The 13,087-nt window shown below is 39.8% G+C and overlaps 1 protein-coding gene across 2 annotated transcripts in view; it reads left to right on the forward strand.

Annotated features, from left to right (window-relative positions):
- SHQ1 (SHQ1, H/ACA ribonucleoprotein assembly factor) overlaps positions 1-13,087 on the forward strand; it is a 102,920-nt gene that overhangs the window by 20,641 nt on the left and 69,192 nt on the right. For both annotated transcript variants that reach the window (XM_004738366.3, XM_004738367.3), the window contains one exon: positions 5,540-5,667. In XM_004738366.3, coding sequence (XP_004738423.1) covers positions 5,540-5,667 — 128 coding nt within the window. The remainder of the gene's footprint in view (positions 1-5,539; positions 5,668-13,087) is intronic.

The raw sequence follows: 13,087 nt of genomic DNA on the forward strand, positions 1-13,087 counted from the left end.
TTTATCCAGAAACTCATTTTCTTTCACAATATGCATGAACTGTTCTTTCCGTTTCTCAAGGAGTGGTTTAAATTTAGTCATGGGCAGGTCGGAGAGTGGAAGCTGTGAGGTAAAGGTTCTTTGTGACTTTTCCAATAGCAGTAAGACTTTGGCTTATTGTCCTTTTTGTGTTATTTCTTACTCTTTATTTTTATTAGCTGACTGACTCACCCAAATGTGCTAATAATAAATGAAGTGCAAGTAAAATTCTTTAAAATTTTCAATTAAAATTTTTTTGGCTCAGTGCTTTTTAAATTGTTCTTATTGGTTGGGGCGCCTGGGTGGCTCAGTGGGTGAAGCCACTGCCTTTCAGCTCGGGTCATGATCCCAGGGTCCTGGGATCGAGTTCCGCATCGGGCTCTCTGCTCGGCGGGGAGCCTGCTTCCTCCTCTCTCTCTCTCTGCCTGCCTCTCTGCCTACTTGTGATCTCTCTCTGTCAAATAAATAAATAAAATCTTTAAAAAAAAAAAATTGTTCTTATTGGTTAATACAGTGGAAGAAAAGGTTTACTTCAGTTTTTATCTACCTTGCAGGCAATGCATCGCGTGTATTATAGTACACATTTGGGTATGTAAATGTAATGTACAAGATTAATGCATAATATATATTATGTGAGTGTGTACTATATGACACTTTCAAGTTGTTTGACATATCCTTACTGGTCATGATGTCTTTTCATGGTGTCAGGTTTTTTGGAAGCTTGGGAAACCAATTTTAAATCTGTCCTGAGGCAGAACACAGTGAGGTTAATTCATTATATAGAAAATTCATACATTTCAAAGGGATATATAAATGACTTAGAATAACTATTATTTTTTAAATCTTTTGTCGTAAATTCTAGATGCCATCATGTGATGTTTTTCCCCACTGTGTGACACATACTGTTTTTGATTATCTATATTTCTCCATTTGTAACTCCTTTTGGATATTATTTTTACGCTACAGTTTGTCGAAGCCTTCTTGAATTATTTAATAGGCTTTCCCGTTTTGCTTATCATAGCCAAGTTTTTATATTTCTCTTGCTGAGAGTGTTTTGTTTTTTGTTTTTTCCTTCCCCAGGCAAATTGTTTTTTAATTGTTGGCATCTCTTCTGCGTTAACCAATTCCTAAAATCTGCGTGTTTCCTTTTTTGGGAGAAAAATAGAAGAATTTAGTCAACACTTTAAATACTGTGAGATAAGAAAAGGTACAAAAATGATCGTAGCATTTGGGGTGCCATTTTAAATTGTAACTTTTCAGTGCTGTGCATTTTTTAAAGAGTTTGGTATACTGATTAGGCTTTTGCATTGATTGAGGAGTCTCAAGACTGTAAGTAGTAGTGATGAGGCTGGGAAGAGGGCCACCTGCTCCCAACATGGCTCTTTATTCAAAATGGCAAGCTTAGGAACAAGCATGAGAGTAAAATTTCACCCGTTCATTCTGTCACATGTTCCCTTACTTGTTCAAGTACGTGTTTGGATGAACTGCATGCTGGGTAGGTCACAGACCCTGAGGATTAGCGTGAGTATAAAAAGGTCCCTGTGCTCATGGGGCTTCCGTTCTAGTGGGGAAGCAGATAATATTTCGAATGTGGTAAGTGCTCTGAAGAAAAGCCACATTATTAAGAGTTTGGAGAGCGACTCCTCTAGTGCAACCTGTCCAAAAATCAAGCCCATCATTTTTACCTGAAAAGTCTTCCTGAATTTTCTCTTTGGTGGAGTGTACCATTTTTCATGCCAGTCACCCAGGGTAGAAACTTGGGATTTATTTTTGACTGCTACCTCACCCCACACTCCTAATCTATCCTGAAGTGGTACTATTTATCTCTTTACTGTTTCCTTCACTCACTGTCTCTCTGGTCCTCGTATGTATCTGCCTTAGTGCAGCAGTCGTGTTTGGCATCTCCACCTCTACACTTCCACAGATCCATCAGCCATAAACCCGGCAGTATTATGTCTTGAATACTGACAATGAACATCCGCTTAAAATCTTACTGGGTTCTCTGTTGCTTAAGGCATAAACTTCTACCTCCTTAGCATGGCATAGAAAGTTCTTTGTGATCTGGACCGTGCCTGCCTCTGGAGCTTCCCTTTTGCCTCTCTGCCCATGTTTTACACTACAGCAGTAATGAATTTTAGTATTGCTCCTCTTGTACCCCACAACTTCTTGCACACTTGTTATTCATGATACTCCCCTGATAGCTTTTTCTCTCCTGCCCCACCTTGCTGAAATAACTTCTACTTATCTTTTAAGACTGAGTTCCATTGTCATCCGTTGGTGCCTCCCTCCCAGAGAGAGGAAGCCCTCCTCTGTGCTCCCAAGTTACAGCGCATCTTGATTGTATGTCATTCTGTGTTTGTCTCCATTCCTATTACATTCTGGAGCCCTGAATGGCCAGGATCATCTTACTGATCTTCATCTCCCTGAAGCTGCTTGTGCACTGGGAACTCAGTAAATGCTCGTTGAATGAACAACACTTAAAAATTTGGAAATAAATTTATTTTGTAAAGTAGAACATTAGGTCAACCTCAGACCTCAGACCTTTTTCACGAAACTAACCACGGACAGAATAAGAAATAAACCATCACATTTTAAACTATTGGGACTCTATTTAAACACTTTGAAATTTTTGGAGAGAGGGCATGGAGGTGATAGAGATCTTTTACAAAGTCATGTTTTGTTTAGTTCTCTTCCCCATCACTTGTCTCTTGGCGGAAATGCAGCATCTTTTCAGATGGGACCTTCTACTCTTGACTTAAATGTTATCAACACTCTGGTGTCTGGATTACTTTTTTCTTATCCTGCAAGTTCTTGCTGGGCAGTTCTGTCTTCTACCTTGGTCTCTGTCACTGTCTAAATGCTTGTGACTCCCACATGTCTCTCCTGAGCATCAGATTTGTATAGTTAGCTGCCTACTGCACCGGTCTCTGTATGTTATACAAGGACATTTCAAACTCATCTGTTCCAAGCAGAGGTCATAATGTCTCCATACAGCTCTGTTGGTGTCCTGTGTATCTGTCTCATCAGAAGGCACTGTCATCCACTGAATTGTCCAGGCTGGAATGCCAGGCATAAACCTTGACTCCTGGCTCCCTTTACTGCTGCATCCTATGGAATCTGGCTTCTGGCTCTGAGTCACATCCACCCACTTTGCTCTGTGTCCATGGCTGCTACCCTCTTCTAGGCCTTCATGATTTCTGTGCCTTGAGGCTTGTTCCTTTCGACCACTTTCCCGACTGCAGTGAGAATGATATTCCAAGACACACCGATATCAGACCCATATGTAAAAGCGTTTAAGTGTTCAGTTGTTTTGAGGGATAAAAATCCAATAGAGTTTTTTGACGTGGCTTACAATGTTGTCACTACAACATAATATTTTCAGCTGTTCTCAGCTCCCCCCCCCACTCCCTTAAATGTGCCTTCTTGTTTCCTAGCCTTTGCTAACTATTCTTTTCAGCTCAGGATATACCTTCCCACCCTTCTTAGTCTGGTTAACTATTAATTATGATCAGCTATTGGCTTAGATAGTCTCTTCTCCAGGGACCTTCCCTGTCATCCCAATTTCACTTTGCTGTAGATGCTTGTACTATTAGGTCATAGCAATTATATAGCATTTACATTGTGATTGTTGGACTCTCCCATGATGCTGTAAGTTCCATAAGGACCGTGACTGCCTGTGTCTTGTCAGCCATGTAATCTCACTGCCCCAAATGGAGTTGGAACAGGGTAAAGAGGGTGAAGAGTCAGTGCTTTTTTTTTTTTTACTTAGCATTTTAGCCATTACTCATATTACTTATGTTTTTGAAATATCTCTCATGCATGTGACAAAATTGATACTGAGAATTACTGTTTCGAGATCATTACTATTCAGTTTTGTCCAATATGGGCTTTTATTTCCTCAAGCATTAAAATGGAATGTTTATATTGGTTAATAATGTGGATTCTGGAGTTAGATTTAATTCGGTCCAGATCCTGGCCATATTTCTTTCTGGTTCTTTGACTTTGGCCATGATGTACAAATTTTCTGATCCTGAGTTTCCATTCGTGTAAAATGGGAGTATTAACAGTTCCCCCTGCGCCTGGGGGTGGTGTGAGGATTCAAGAAAATAATGGGTGAAAACAGTCAGTACAGTGCTTGGCACATACAGATAATTCTGTAAGTTATCTATGATACTTCTTTTTAGAAAGATTTCACTGTCTCAGTTGAAAGCAAAAATATTTCAGATCATAAAACTTTCAGCTAGAAAATCAATTTATGAAATCAACTATTTCCTTGAGTTTCTTTCTTTTTTTTTTTTTTTTTTAAGATTTTATTTATTTACTTCACAGACAGAGATCACAAGTAGGCAGAGAGGCAGGCAGAGAGAGAGGAGGAAGCAGGCTTCCAGCTGAGCAGAGAGCTTGATGCGGGGGCTTGATCCCAGGACCCTGGCATCATGACCCAAGCCAAAGGCAGAGGCTTTAATCCACTGAACCACCCAGGTGCCCCTTGAGTTTCTAATTAACTGAAATATAAATGAATTTTTCACCCAGAGTTATATCTTTTGTCACTCTCTTCCTACAAATACAGTTTTCAACTTTGAATGCAGGGTTGTAATTTCTGAATGAATGTCCTCCAGGGGTGTATTTTGAATGTAGCAGTTATTTTTCAAGTTAAAACTGAGAAAGTAGGGGCGTCTGGGTGGCTTAGTCGGTTCAACATCTGCCTTCCACTCAGGTTGTGATCCTGGTGTCCTGGGATGGAGCCCTGTGCTGGGCTCCCTGCTTGGAGGGAGTCTGCTTCTCCCTCTGCCCTTCCCCACAACTTGTGCTCTCTGTCTTGCTCAGTCTCTCTCTCAGTTAAGTAAATAAAATGTTAAAAAAAAAAAGACAAACCTGAGAAAGTAAAGTATAGGAAAATTAATTTTCTGTTTTTTACAAAGGTTGCTTTTTTCTTTTTCAGTCATTTTAAGCAAAGGAACTATTAGGATTAGCAGAGTTATGAAAGAGAAATTGCCTCTGGGTAGAAAGGGTGAAGGCACATGCTAAAAAATGTGTATGTGTGTTTATGTGTAGCCTTTTTGTGGGTATGCAGTATCCTGTGTTTCCTCTTGATATGTTTATTTTCCTTTGCTTGGTGGAGTTAAGTGTTTTCCTTTATTGTAACCTTACCAAAATACATGGTACTTACAAAACTAGCCCAGGTTCCATGCTTCAGTCCATTGTGTGTTCAGATTTGCTTCTTCGCCCCATGCCATAACCGTACAGGAGATGGGCTTTCAGGGGAGGACTGGTCTTTGTGTACCTTGTTTCTGAAGAGAGCAGAAATGTCGGCTATGCCTTTAGCCAAATGCTTAGTTTTCACTTTATGGTGATGAATGTGACCACAAAGAAAGTAAATACAGTGCTTGTTTCCTTGATCTGTACTTTGAATTAATAATTTGTATTTCTAGTACAAATGTGATGAGTTTAGATAAAATCTTAAAAAAATGAAAACCAGCCCAGTTCTGTGTAACACACTCGTTCACTGTTTTCTTTCCAGAGCTGACTTTTTTGAAGACGAGGCTGTTGAACAGGTTTTGAAGTATAATCCTTGGTGGACTGATATATATTCAGAAATGATGGCCTCTTTGGGAAAGAGTCAGGAGCAAGAAAATCATGCTGCATTAGGTAAGAAACTCAAAATTAGACTCATTTGTTGACCATCTTCCCTGTTATTAAGCACACAATGCTAATTGCCTCATAGAGGGAAGATACTGTTTTGGTTTGCTAATTTTAAAGACTACATTTAGTCTTTACCCTGGATTGGAAAATGCCACTCTGTGATTAGACTTGTCTTAGAACAGTCTTTTGACATATGCTTTACTTTTGAATGATTGGGGTCCTTTTTAAAATTTTTTATATTTTAAGTAAAATTAGGCACATGAACACACAGGACATCTGTAGTAGTTAAATAATCTGCTTGAAAGATCTGAACATTTAGGGGCATCTGGTGGCTCAGTCGGTTGAGCATCTGATACTTCATGTAGGCTTGAGTTATGATCTCATGGGTTGTGGGGTAGAGCCCCCTCACCTGGCTCCACATCCAGCAGGGAGTCTGCTTGGGGATTCTCTTCCTCTGCCCCTCCCCTCACTTGCATGCTTGCGTGTGCATGCACACATACTCTCTCAAATAAATAAAAAATCTTAAAAAGAAAAAAAAGATCTGAACATTCCTCTCAAGTAGGGACATTTGAGTATTAGTAGTAGTGGAAAAGATCTAGTTTTCATTTCTTTTGTTGAATGCATTTGACCTATCCTCCCCAGTTTTTTCAGAATATTAATTATGTACGTTAGAATTTTAAGTTTCCAGTAAATCAAGAATAGAAGGCCCATGTGTTCTCTCATACTGATTTCACTTTTCTTTCTGTATTCAAAATGAAATTTCAATGTTTAAATGAAAGGAATACATATACATGATTTGGAATATAGAATCTTCTCACTCCAGATTCCTCTTCCTGAAAGTAATCACTGTTAGTAATTTTGGGGTGTTTTCAGTGCATATACCCACATCTGAATATTTGCTCTAAGAAATTCATACACATAGACTCCTATGCACTCTGTTCTTCCCTTGCTTTCTCCAGTTCGTAGTCTATATTCTCTTCCGTATGGGTACTTAGGGCTCTACCTGAGCTTTAGTGCCTACCTAGCATACTGTTGTGTATACAGGTGCACATACGGCCCTTGACTACTGATGGACCTTTGGGTTATTTGCAGTTTTCTGCATTGGCCTCCTTTGGCCACTCAGGCTGAAGTCGCTACAGGGATGTTGCAGAGCGGTATTTTGATTCTCAGTGTAGTAATGCAGTAGTCTGTCATTTGCTCTGTTTCCATTGTTTAGCATAGTGCCTGTTATATAACAAGTACTCAGTAAATATTTAGAGAATAAATAAATGCTGCTGTCAATATTTTTGTAGTTCACTTTTGTTAAGAGTTTAGGTGATTTCTACCAAGTTGAAAAATTGCTACTTTAATCTTTTATAATTGACTCTACTGCAGAAGAGAAACTCATTTATAAATAATGACTCTTGTTACATTGTTTTCAACAAATCCTTGGTTTTATATTTGAGTTTAAGAATCTTTCAGAGACTTCCTACATTATATTGACAAATTTTCAGGTAGAGTCTTGCTAACACAATGTACATAGGTAAGTATGTATGCCATGTAGATCTCTTTGGAAAGCTTGTTCACTCTGAAATCCTCAAGGTTATCTAGTGGTCTCAATCAGTTTCCCCAGTTTCAGTGCAGTATTTTAATGAGGTGGTGTGGGTGGATATTGGTGGTTGTGCAGTTGAGTTTTCTGCCCACAAGGGTGAGCTAGTTGCCCTAAAAATCAAGAAAAGGCATTCCCTTTGATTTAAATTCTAACTCCCTTTACTTTCATCAATTGTAGCTTGTCCTTGGTCCTGTTTTCTGTGAGAGCCAACTTTTGAGTTAGGTTAGTTCTCTGTGTATAATTTTCTCAGAAGATTAAGCCAGGTCATCACTTTAAAACCACTACCCCTCCCATTCCTTCATCTTCATCCAACCTAGGGCATGTACCCCAACTAGTGTTTAAGGAGCAGTCAGAATTGTTCTATGAAGCTAGTAATGGGGATCCATTTTTTAAAAATCACCTTTAAAAATAGCAAGGACCTGTGATGTAAAGTAGAAGAACTCGAGTTCTGTGTCGTTGTACAGAAAGTACCTTTTCTACATCTGCCAAGTAGAGGGTTAAGGATGGGATAGAAGCTAAAGATGGCTCTTGGGCATTAATGCCTTGCTCCACTGCAGGCTAGTTTGTGATCTTGCATCTTTCCTGGGTTGCTGCCTACCTCATAGAGTTGGCTTGATGATCGAATGAGATGATGTACTTAAAGTCCCTAGCATGTTGTGAATGTTAGAGATTATTATTGTAGAGTAGAAACAATGGCAGGAGAGCCAGGAATCGAATGGCTTCTCTGTAAAATTATAATTGTTTTATGTTTGTAAAACTTTGAGGGGAACTTTTTTTTTTTTTTTAAAGATTTTATTTATTTATTTGACAGAGAGAAATCACAAGTACACTGAGAGGCAGGCAGAGAGAGAGAGAAGGAAGCAGGCTCCCTGCTGAGCAGAGAGCCCGATGCGGGACTCGATCCCAGGACCCTGAGATCATGACCTGAGCCGAAGGCAGAGGCCTAAACCACTGAGCCACCCAGGCGCCCCAGGGGAACTTTTTTGTTAATGAGATTTTTCTTTCTTCCTTCCTTTTTTTTTTTTTTCCGTTTCCCTTGTTCAAGTATTTGAGACACCTAGAATTGGGAAAACAAGATGAAGTGTGGTGGTGAACCAGATTATAATATGGGTGAAAGGGAATCAGCCAAGAAATAAACCTTGAAGTCCTCAGCCTACTCAGCAAGTGTGCTACTGCTGGATTTTCCCCTCCACTTCCTCTTTGTTCTGTGCCTCCCAGGTCTCCTTCCTTTCTGTGTCATGGCAGTGGGGTATTTTCTCTTTTATGTTCCCTCATCAGCCATTGCCAGGCAGATAGAACAGTGCAGGTGAGGGCTTACCTTTGATTCCTCCCCGTCATAAAATAGTAAGCTAGATTGTTTTGAATTCCAGATAAGGCTTAGATGGTGAACTTTGCTGCCTGTCTTTGCCTCGGTTGTGATTTCTGTTATTTTCATCGTAGCCATGAGTTCCAACATGGAGACTTTTATTAACGTCTTCAGTAATGATCCCAGTCTTCCTCCCGCAAAGGCTTTTGAATGGAAGACGCTGTAAAACGCTGTGTTCCCCCTGAGCTCTGGTTTCATGAGGACGGACTTAACCACATTTCCCATGTTGTCTTTCAGCGGTTAATCCCAGCCCAAGAATCTTGGCACATGGTTGCTTGGTATGACACCACATAACATTTTTAGTCCATGAACTTCCTAGCAGGGACATCTGATTTGGCACCATTGAGGCGTTCAGTGTTTGTAGAGCTAACTGTCAGTGTCAGCTTTGAAAGTTGTAGCACTGCAGGGCTACCCGCTTAAGCAAAAGGTTTGAATGCAGCACATTTTCTTCTGGTTCCCTTGATCTCTTTCCAGAAAGTATACAATATAGTTGGCAGATTAGCATTCCTCTGAGAGGAGCCAGATCAAGGATTATTTAATTGTTGACCTGTGGAAGACAGAGATATTTGGGAGGGGGATTAAGAGAGAAGGAACGATTTAAAAGTAACAAAACTAGAAAATGTTCTGTAGGTGAAGTAAGAAGGTCACTTCCTGCTTTGATGGGAGCCCCTTTGCAGTCATCAGACCCCTTGATTGGGGTTTTTAATGTTGGGATGTGGTCCTGGGCCATTTGTATCATGCTAGGGCACCAGTTTCTTCCCCAAATGAATTGAGCTTTCAGCTGCTTTGTTTGACTGTAGAGTATTTATAGAAGTATAATTAACCGAAATGTTGTGAACTATATAGCAGAGCTGCATTGTAGTGTAGCGAAGTCATACAAATGCTTGACAAATGTTACTCATGGTGGCAATCATCCAAGTATTGTTGGCGCTGCATCTGGACTTCTTCCCATTGCTGCTGCTTGGTTAGACCTGATTGTGGGCAAACTGCCCCAAGTTCCCCTTTGGCTCATAGGATTTACAACTCCAATAAAAAAGGCCTTGGGGAGCTCTGACTTTTGGTTTCTCTAATGATTTCCCTTTTTGTTGATATTGTTATTTATCATCTCTGGTTTCTTTGCTTGAGCTTCAGAATTTAAATAGATCTGTGTATTTATCAGTGAACTTTTTTGGCCAAAATGGGACTTAAAAACATCCAGAAAAAGGTGGTGTGTTTTAAGGAAGGCTGGGGGCACCTAGCTCCAAGACTTTGGAAGAAGACATTCCAGTAAGTTTTTCTTACCTATATACCCCGACAGTGACCTGTAATATGGGGAAGCCCTTACTTGTGGGTGATGGAACATCAGAACCTGCAATTCCCAGGTCAGCCTTTACAAATTATTCAGCCTACATACAGGTATGATTACTTAAGAATGAAGGAACAAACGTTTAGATGAGTTAATGTGTTATTAAGTGGTTCTGGGCATGCTTACCTTATGATTTAGAATTATCTGGAAGCCTAGGATAAAGGCTTTTCTCAAGTGAGATAATATCATCATGAACACCTGGCACTTTCTTATTAGCTAAAGTAATGAGCATCTCAGAAACTATACCTAGGGGAATACTGTCTCAAACATTATGAAATACTAGGGGACTTAAAATATTTTGTTAGGTATACTTTCTTTGGCAGTGAGTATGTTCCTTCTTAGATTTTCCTTACAGAAGATTGCTTACAGAACTGAGAGCTTCTATTTAAATTAAAGGATCTTTATATGAGCCCTTTAATGAGACAGGTAATACCTAAGGCTTCACTGGACACCTTCCTGCATTAAGTTTAAAAGTATCCACATTTCTGGGGCACCAGGGTGGCTCAGTCAGTTAAGGGTCCAGCTCTTGTTTTCGGCTTAGGTCATGATCTCAAGGTCATGAGATCGAGCCTGGCATCAGCCTCTGTGCTGGGCGTAAAGCTTGCTTGAGATTCTCTCTCTCCCCCTCCCTCTGCCCCTCTGCCCTTTCCCCTACCTGCAGAAAGCTACATATGCATTTCCTTACAGCCAGCAAATTAAGTAAATTCATTTTCATAGTTCTTTCTCATTTATGTAAGCAACGCTTCTGCACATTTATTTCCTTTTTCTTCTCATACTTTTTAATCATAGGATTTCTAACATCATGGAAAAATGATTACATAAATATATTTAAGACCTATTTTTTTTGCACTAAGTAAATTTTAATGAGTAAAGGCGTATTGCTTCTAGTAATTTCCAATAACTGTATTTAAGATTCTTTCCCCCAGAGGATGGACTGTAAAACAAGGAAGCCTTTAAACAGAAAGAATCCGTGTTAAAGCGAAGCCTCCTGAGAGAGGACTGAAGTGGGTTGGGGAACTCTGTGAGAAGGGGCCAGCATGTGTCAGTAATCATATTCTCCCTCTTCTGGCTTTTACCCAGTTGTGAGGAGCAGAAGGACAGTTTTTGTTGAGCAGAGAAAGAAAAGGATAGGGTAGCTAGCTATCAAGAGTTTGATCTGGGAATATTAAAAAAGCAATTCAGGGATGCCTGACTGACTCGATTGGTAGAATGTGTGACTCTTGATCCCGGGGTCATGAGTTTGAGCCTCATGTTGGGCATGGAGCCCACTTAAAATTAAAAAAAAAAAAAAAAAGCAATTTAATAATTTTGGTCTCCTAAGAGCATCGCAAACAGCCAGGTATCTCTTATTAGTCCTCCTCTACTAAGAGTCTTCTTGAGTTGGAGCTGGGCATAGGAGTGCTCAGCTAGTGACTGCCCTACTGACTACCTTTTTTTTTTTTTTTTTTTTTTTTTTTTACTTCTTTGCCATTTGGGGGTACTCATGGGACTGGATGATGAGAAATGAGTGGAAGTCTGTGTGCACTGGATCAGGTCTTTAGAAGGGAGGTGCTTGCCATCTTATTCTGCTTTCCCATTGCTTAGAAAATGGTACAGACCTGGAGCAGCTTTCTTAGATGCATAGATGGAAGTCGAATGATGGAGATGCTGATGCTTCACCAGTCCTGGATCATTCACTCAGAATAGTAGTGTGGGAGAGAAACTTCTATCTTATATAAGCCACTATATTTCAGGATCTTTCGGATTGCAGTTTAGCCTGTCCTTACCTAAATATAATGGGCAATTCTAAACCCTGGAGAAAGAACCTTTTAAAGTTATTTTGGAATTAGGTTGATAGGAAGCACTGGAACTGGAAACCGGACGCTCCTCTGTATCCGGCTTAAAAACTTTTGAAGTGAATTTGAAGGTGATTGTCTGATAGGGCATGGAAGAAAAATTAAGGATTACATTGTGAAGTAAGAGATCCATAACATTTTTATTTAGAGGTAACTGAAAGTATGTATAGATGGTTGAAATTCTGTAGAAATCTCTCTAAGACAAGTAGTAGGCCGTGTTTTACTTGTACTAACTATGTACTTGTTTGTAGTTAGCTATTTGTTTTTCTGTAAATCTTGCTTTAAGACAAGCTGTATTTGGGCGCCTGGGTGGCTCAGTTGGTTGGGTGACTGCCTTTGGCTCAGGTCATGATCCTGGAGTCCCAGGATTGAGTCCCGCATTGGGCTCCCTTCTTGGCAAGGAGTCTGCTTTTCCCTCTGACCCACCCCCTTCTCATGCTCTTTCTCTCTCTCTCTTTCTCTTTCTCTCTCATTCTCTCTCTCAAATGAATAAATGAAATCTTAAAAAAAAAAAAGGCAAGTTGTATTTTACTTCATATGTATGGTACCCAGTAGCACTCATGTTATAATGCTTGTTGGCTTGCCTGTATCGTAGACATCAAAGGAAACTTAGAAGGAATTTCAGTCTTACACTTGCTTACCTCACCAATGTAGACACAGAGTTTTTCTTTTTCTTTTTTTTTTTTTTTAAATCATTAACGTTTGTTAAGTGCTCTAATTTGTTTGGTAGCCAAACAGTGGTTAAGATGGTATGTGAAAAGAAATAGATTTTCTCTGTCCTCTCAGTAATTTACTGGAAATGGGAAAAAAAAATGTTTACGAGTCACAAAAGCTGAAAGTGCTTGGAAGTAATTTTTAGCAAGAAAAGCAACACATCTATTTCACAAAGTTGGTGGTTCATTACAGTGGGGAAAGATGGATTATTGACCAGACTGTGTTGGCACAATTAACTATTCATCGGGAATTAACCGAAATCTTAAAACATGAAAAAGTAGCTTCCAGATGGATTAAAGACTTACGTTTTAAAAAGGAAACCGTAAATCTTAAATGAGAGGGACATCTGTGTGGCTCAGTCAGTTAAGCACCTGCCTTCAGCTCAGGTCATGGTCTCAGGCTCCTGGGATGGAGCCCATATCAGACCACTTGCTTAGCAGGGAGTCTGTTTCTCCCTCTCCCTCTGCCTGTCCCCCTCCTGCTCTTGTGCACATGCGCATTCTTGCTCTCTTAAATAAATAAAATCTTTTAAAAAAGGAAAAAAAAAAAGCTAAGAGGCTTCATGCACAATTCAG

Source organism: Mustela putorius, unplaced genomic scaffold (genome assembly GCF_011764305.1).
Source record: "Mustela putorius furo isolate JIRA1106 unplaced genomic scaffold, ASM1176430v1.1 tig00000095_pilon_pilon_pilon, whole genome shotgun sequence".
Lineage (NCBI taxonomy): Eukaryota > Metazoa > Chordata > Mammalia > Carnivora > Mustelidae > Mustela > Mustela putorius.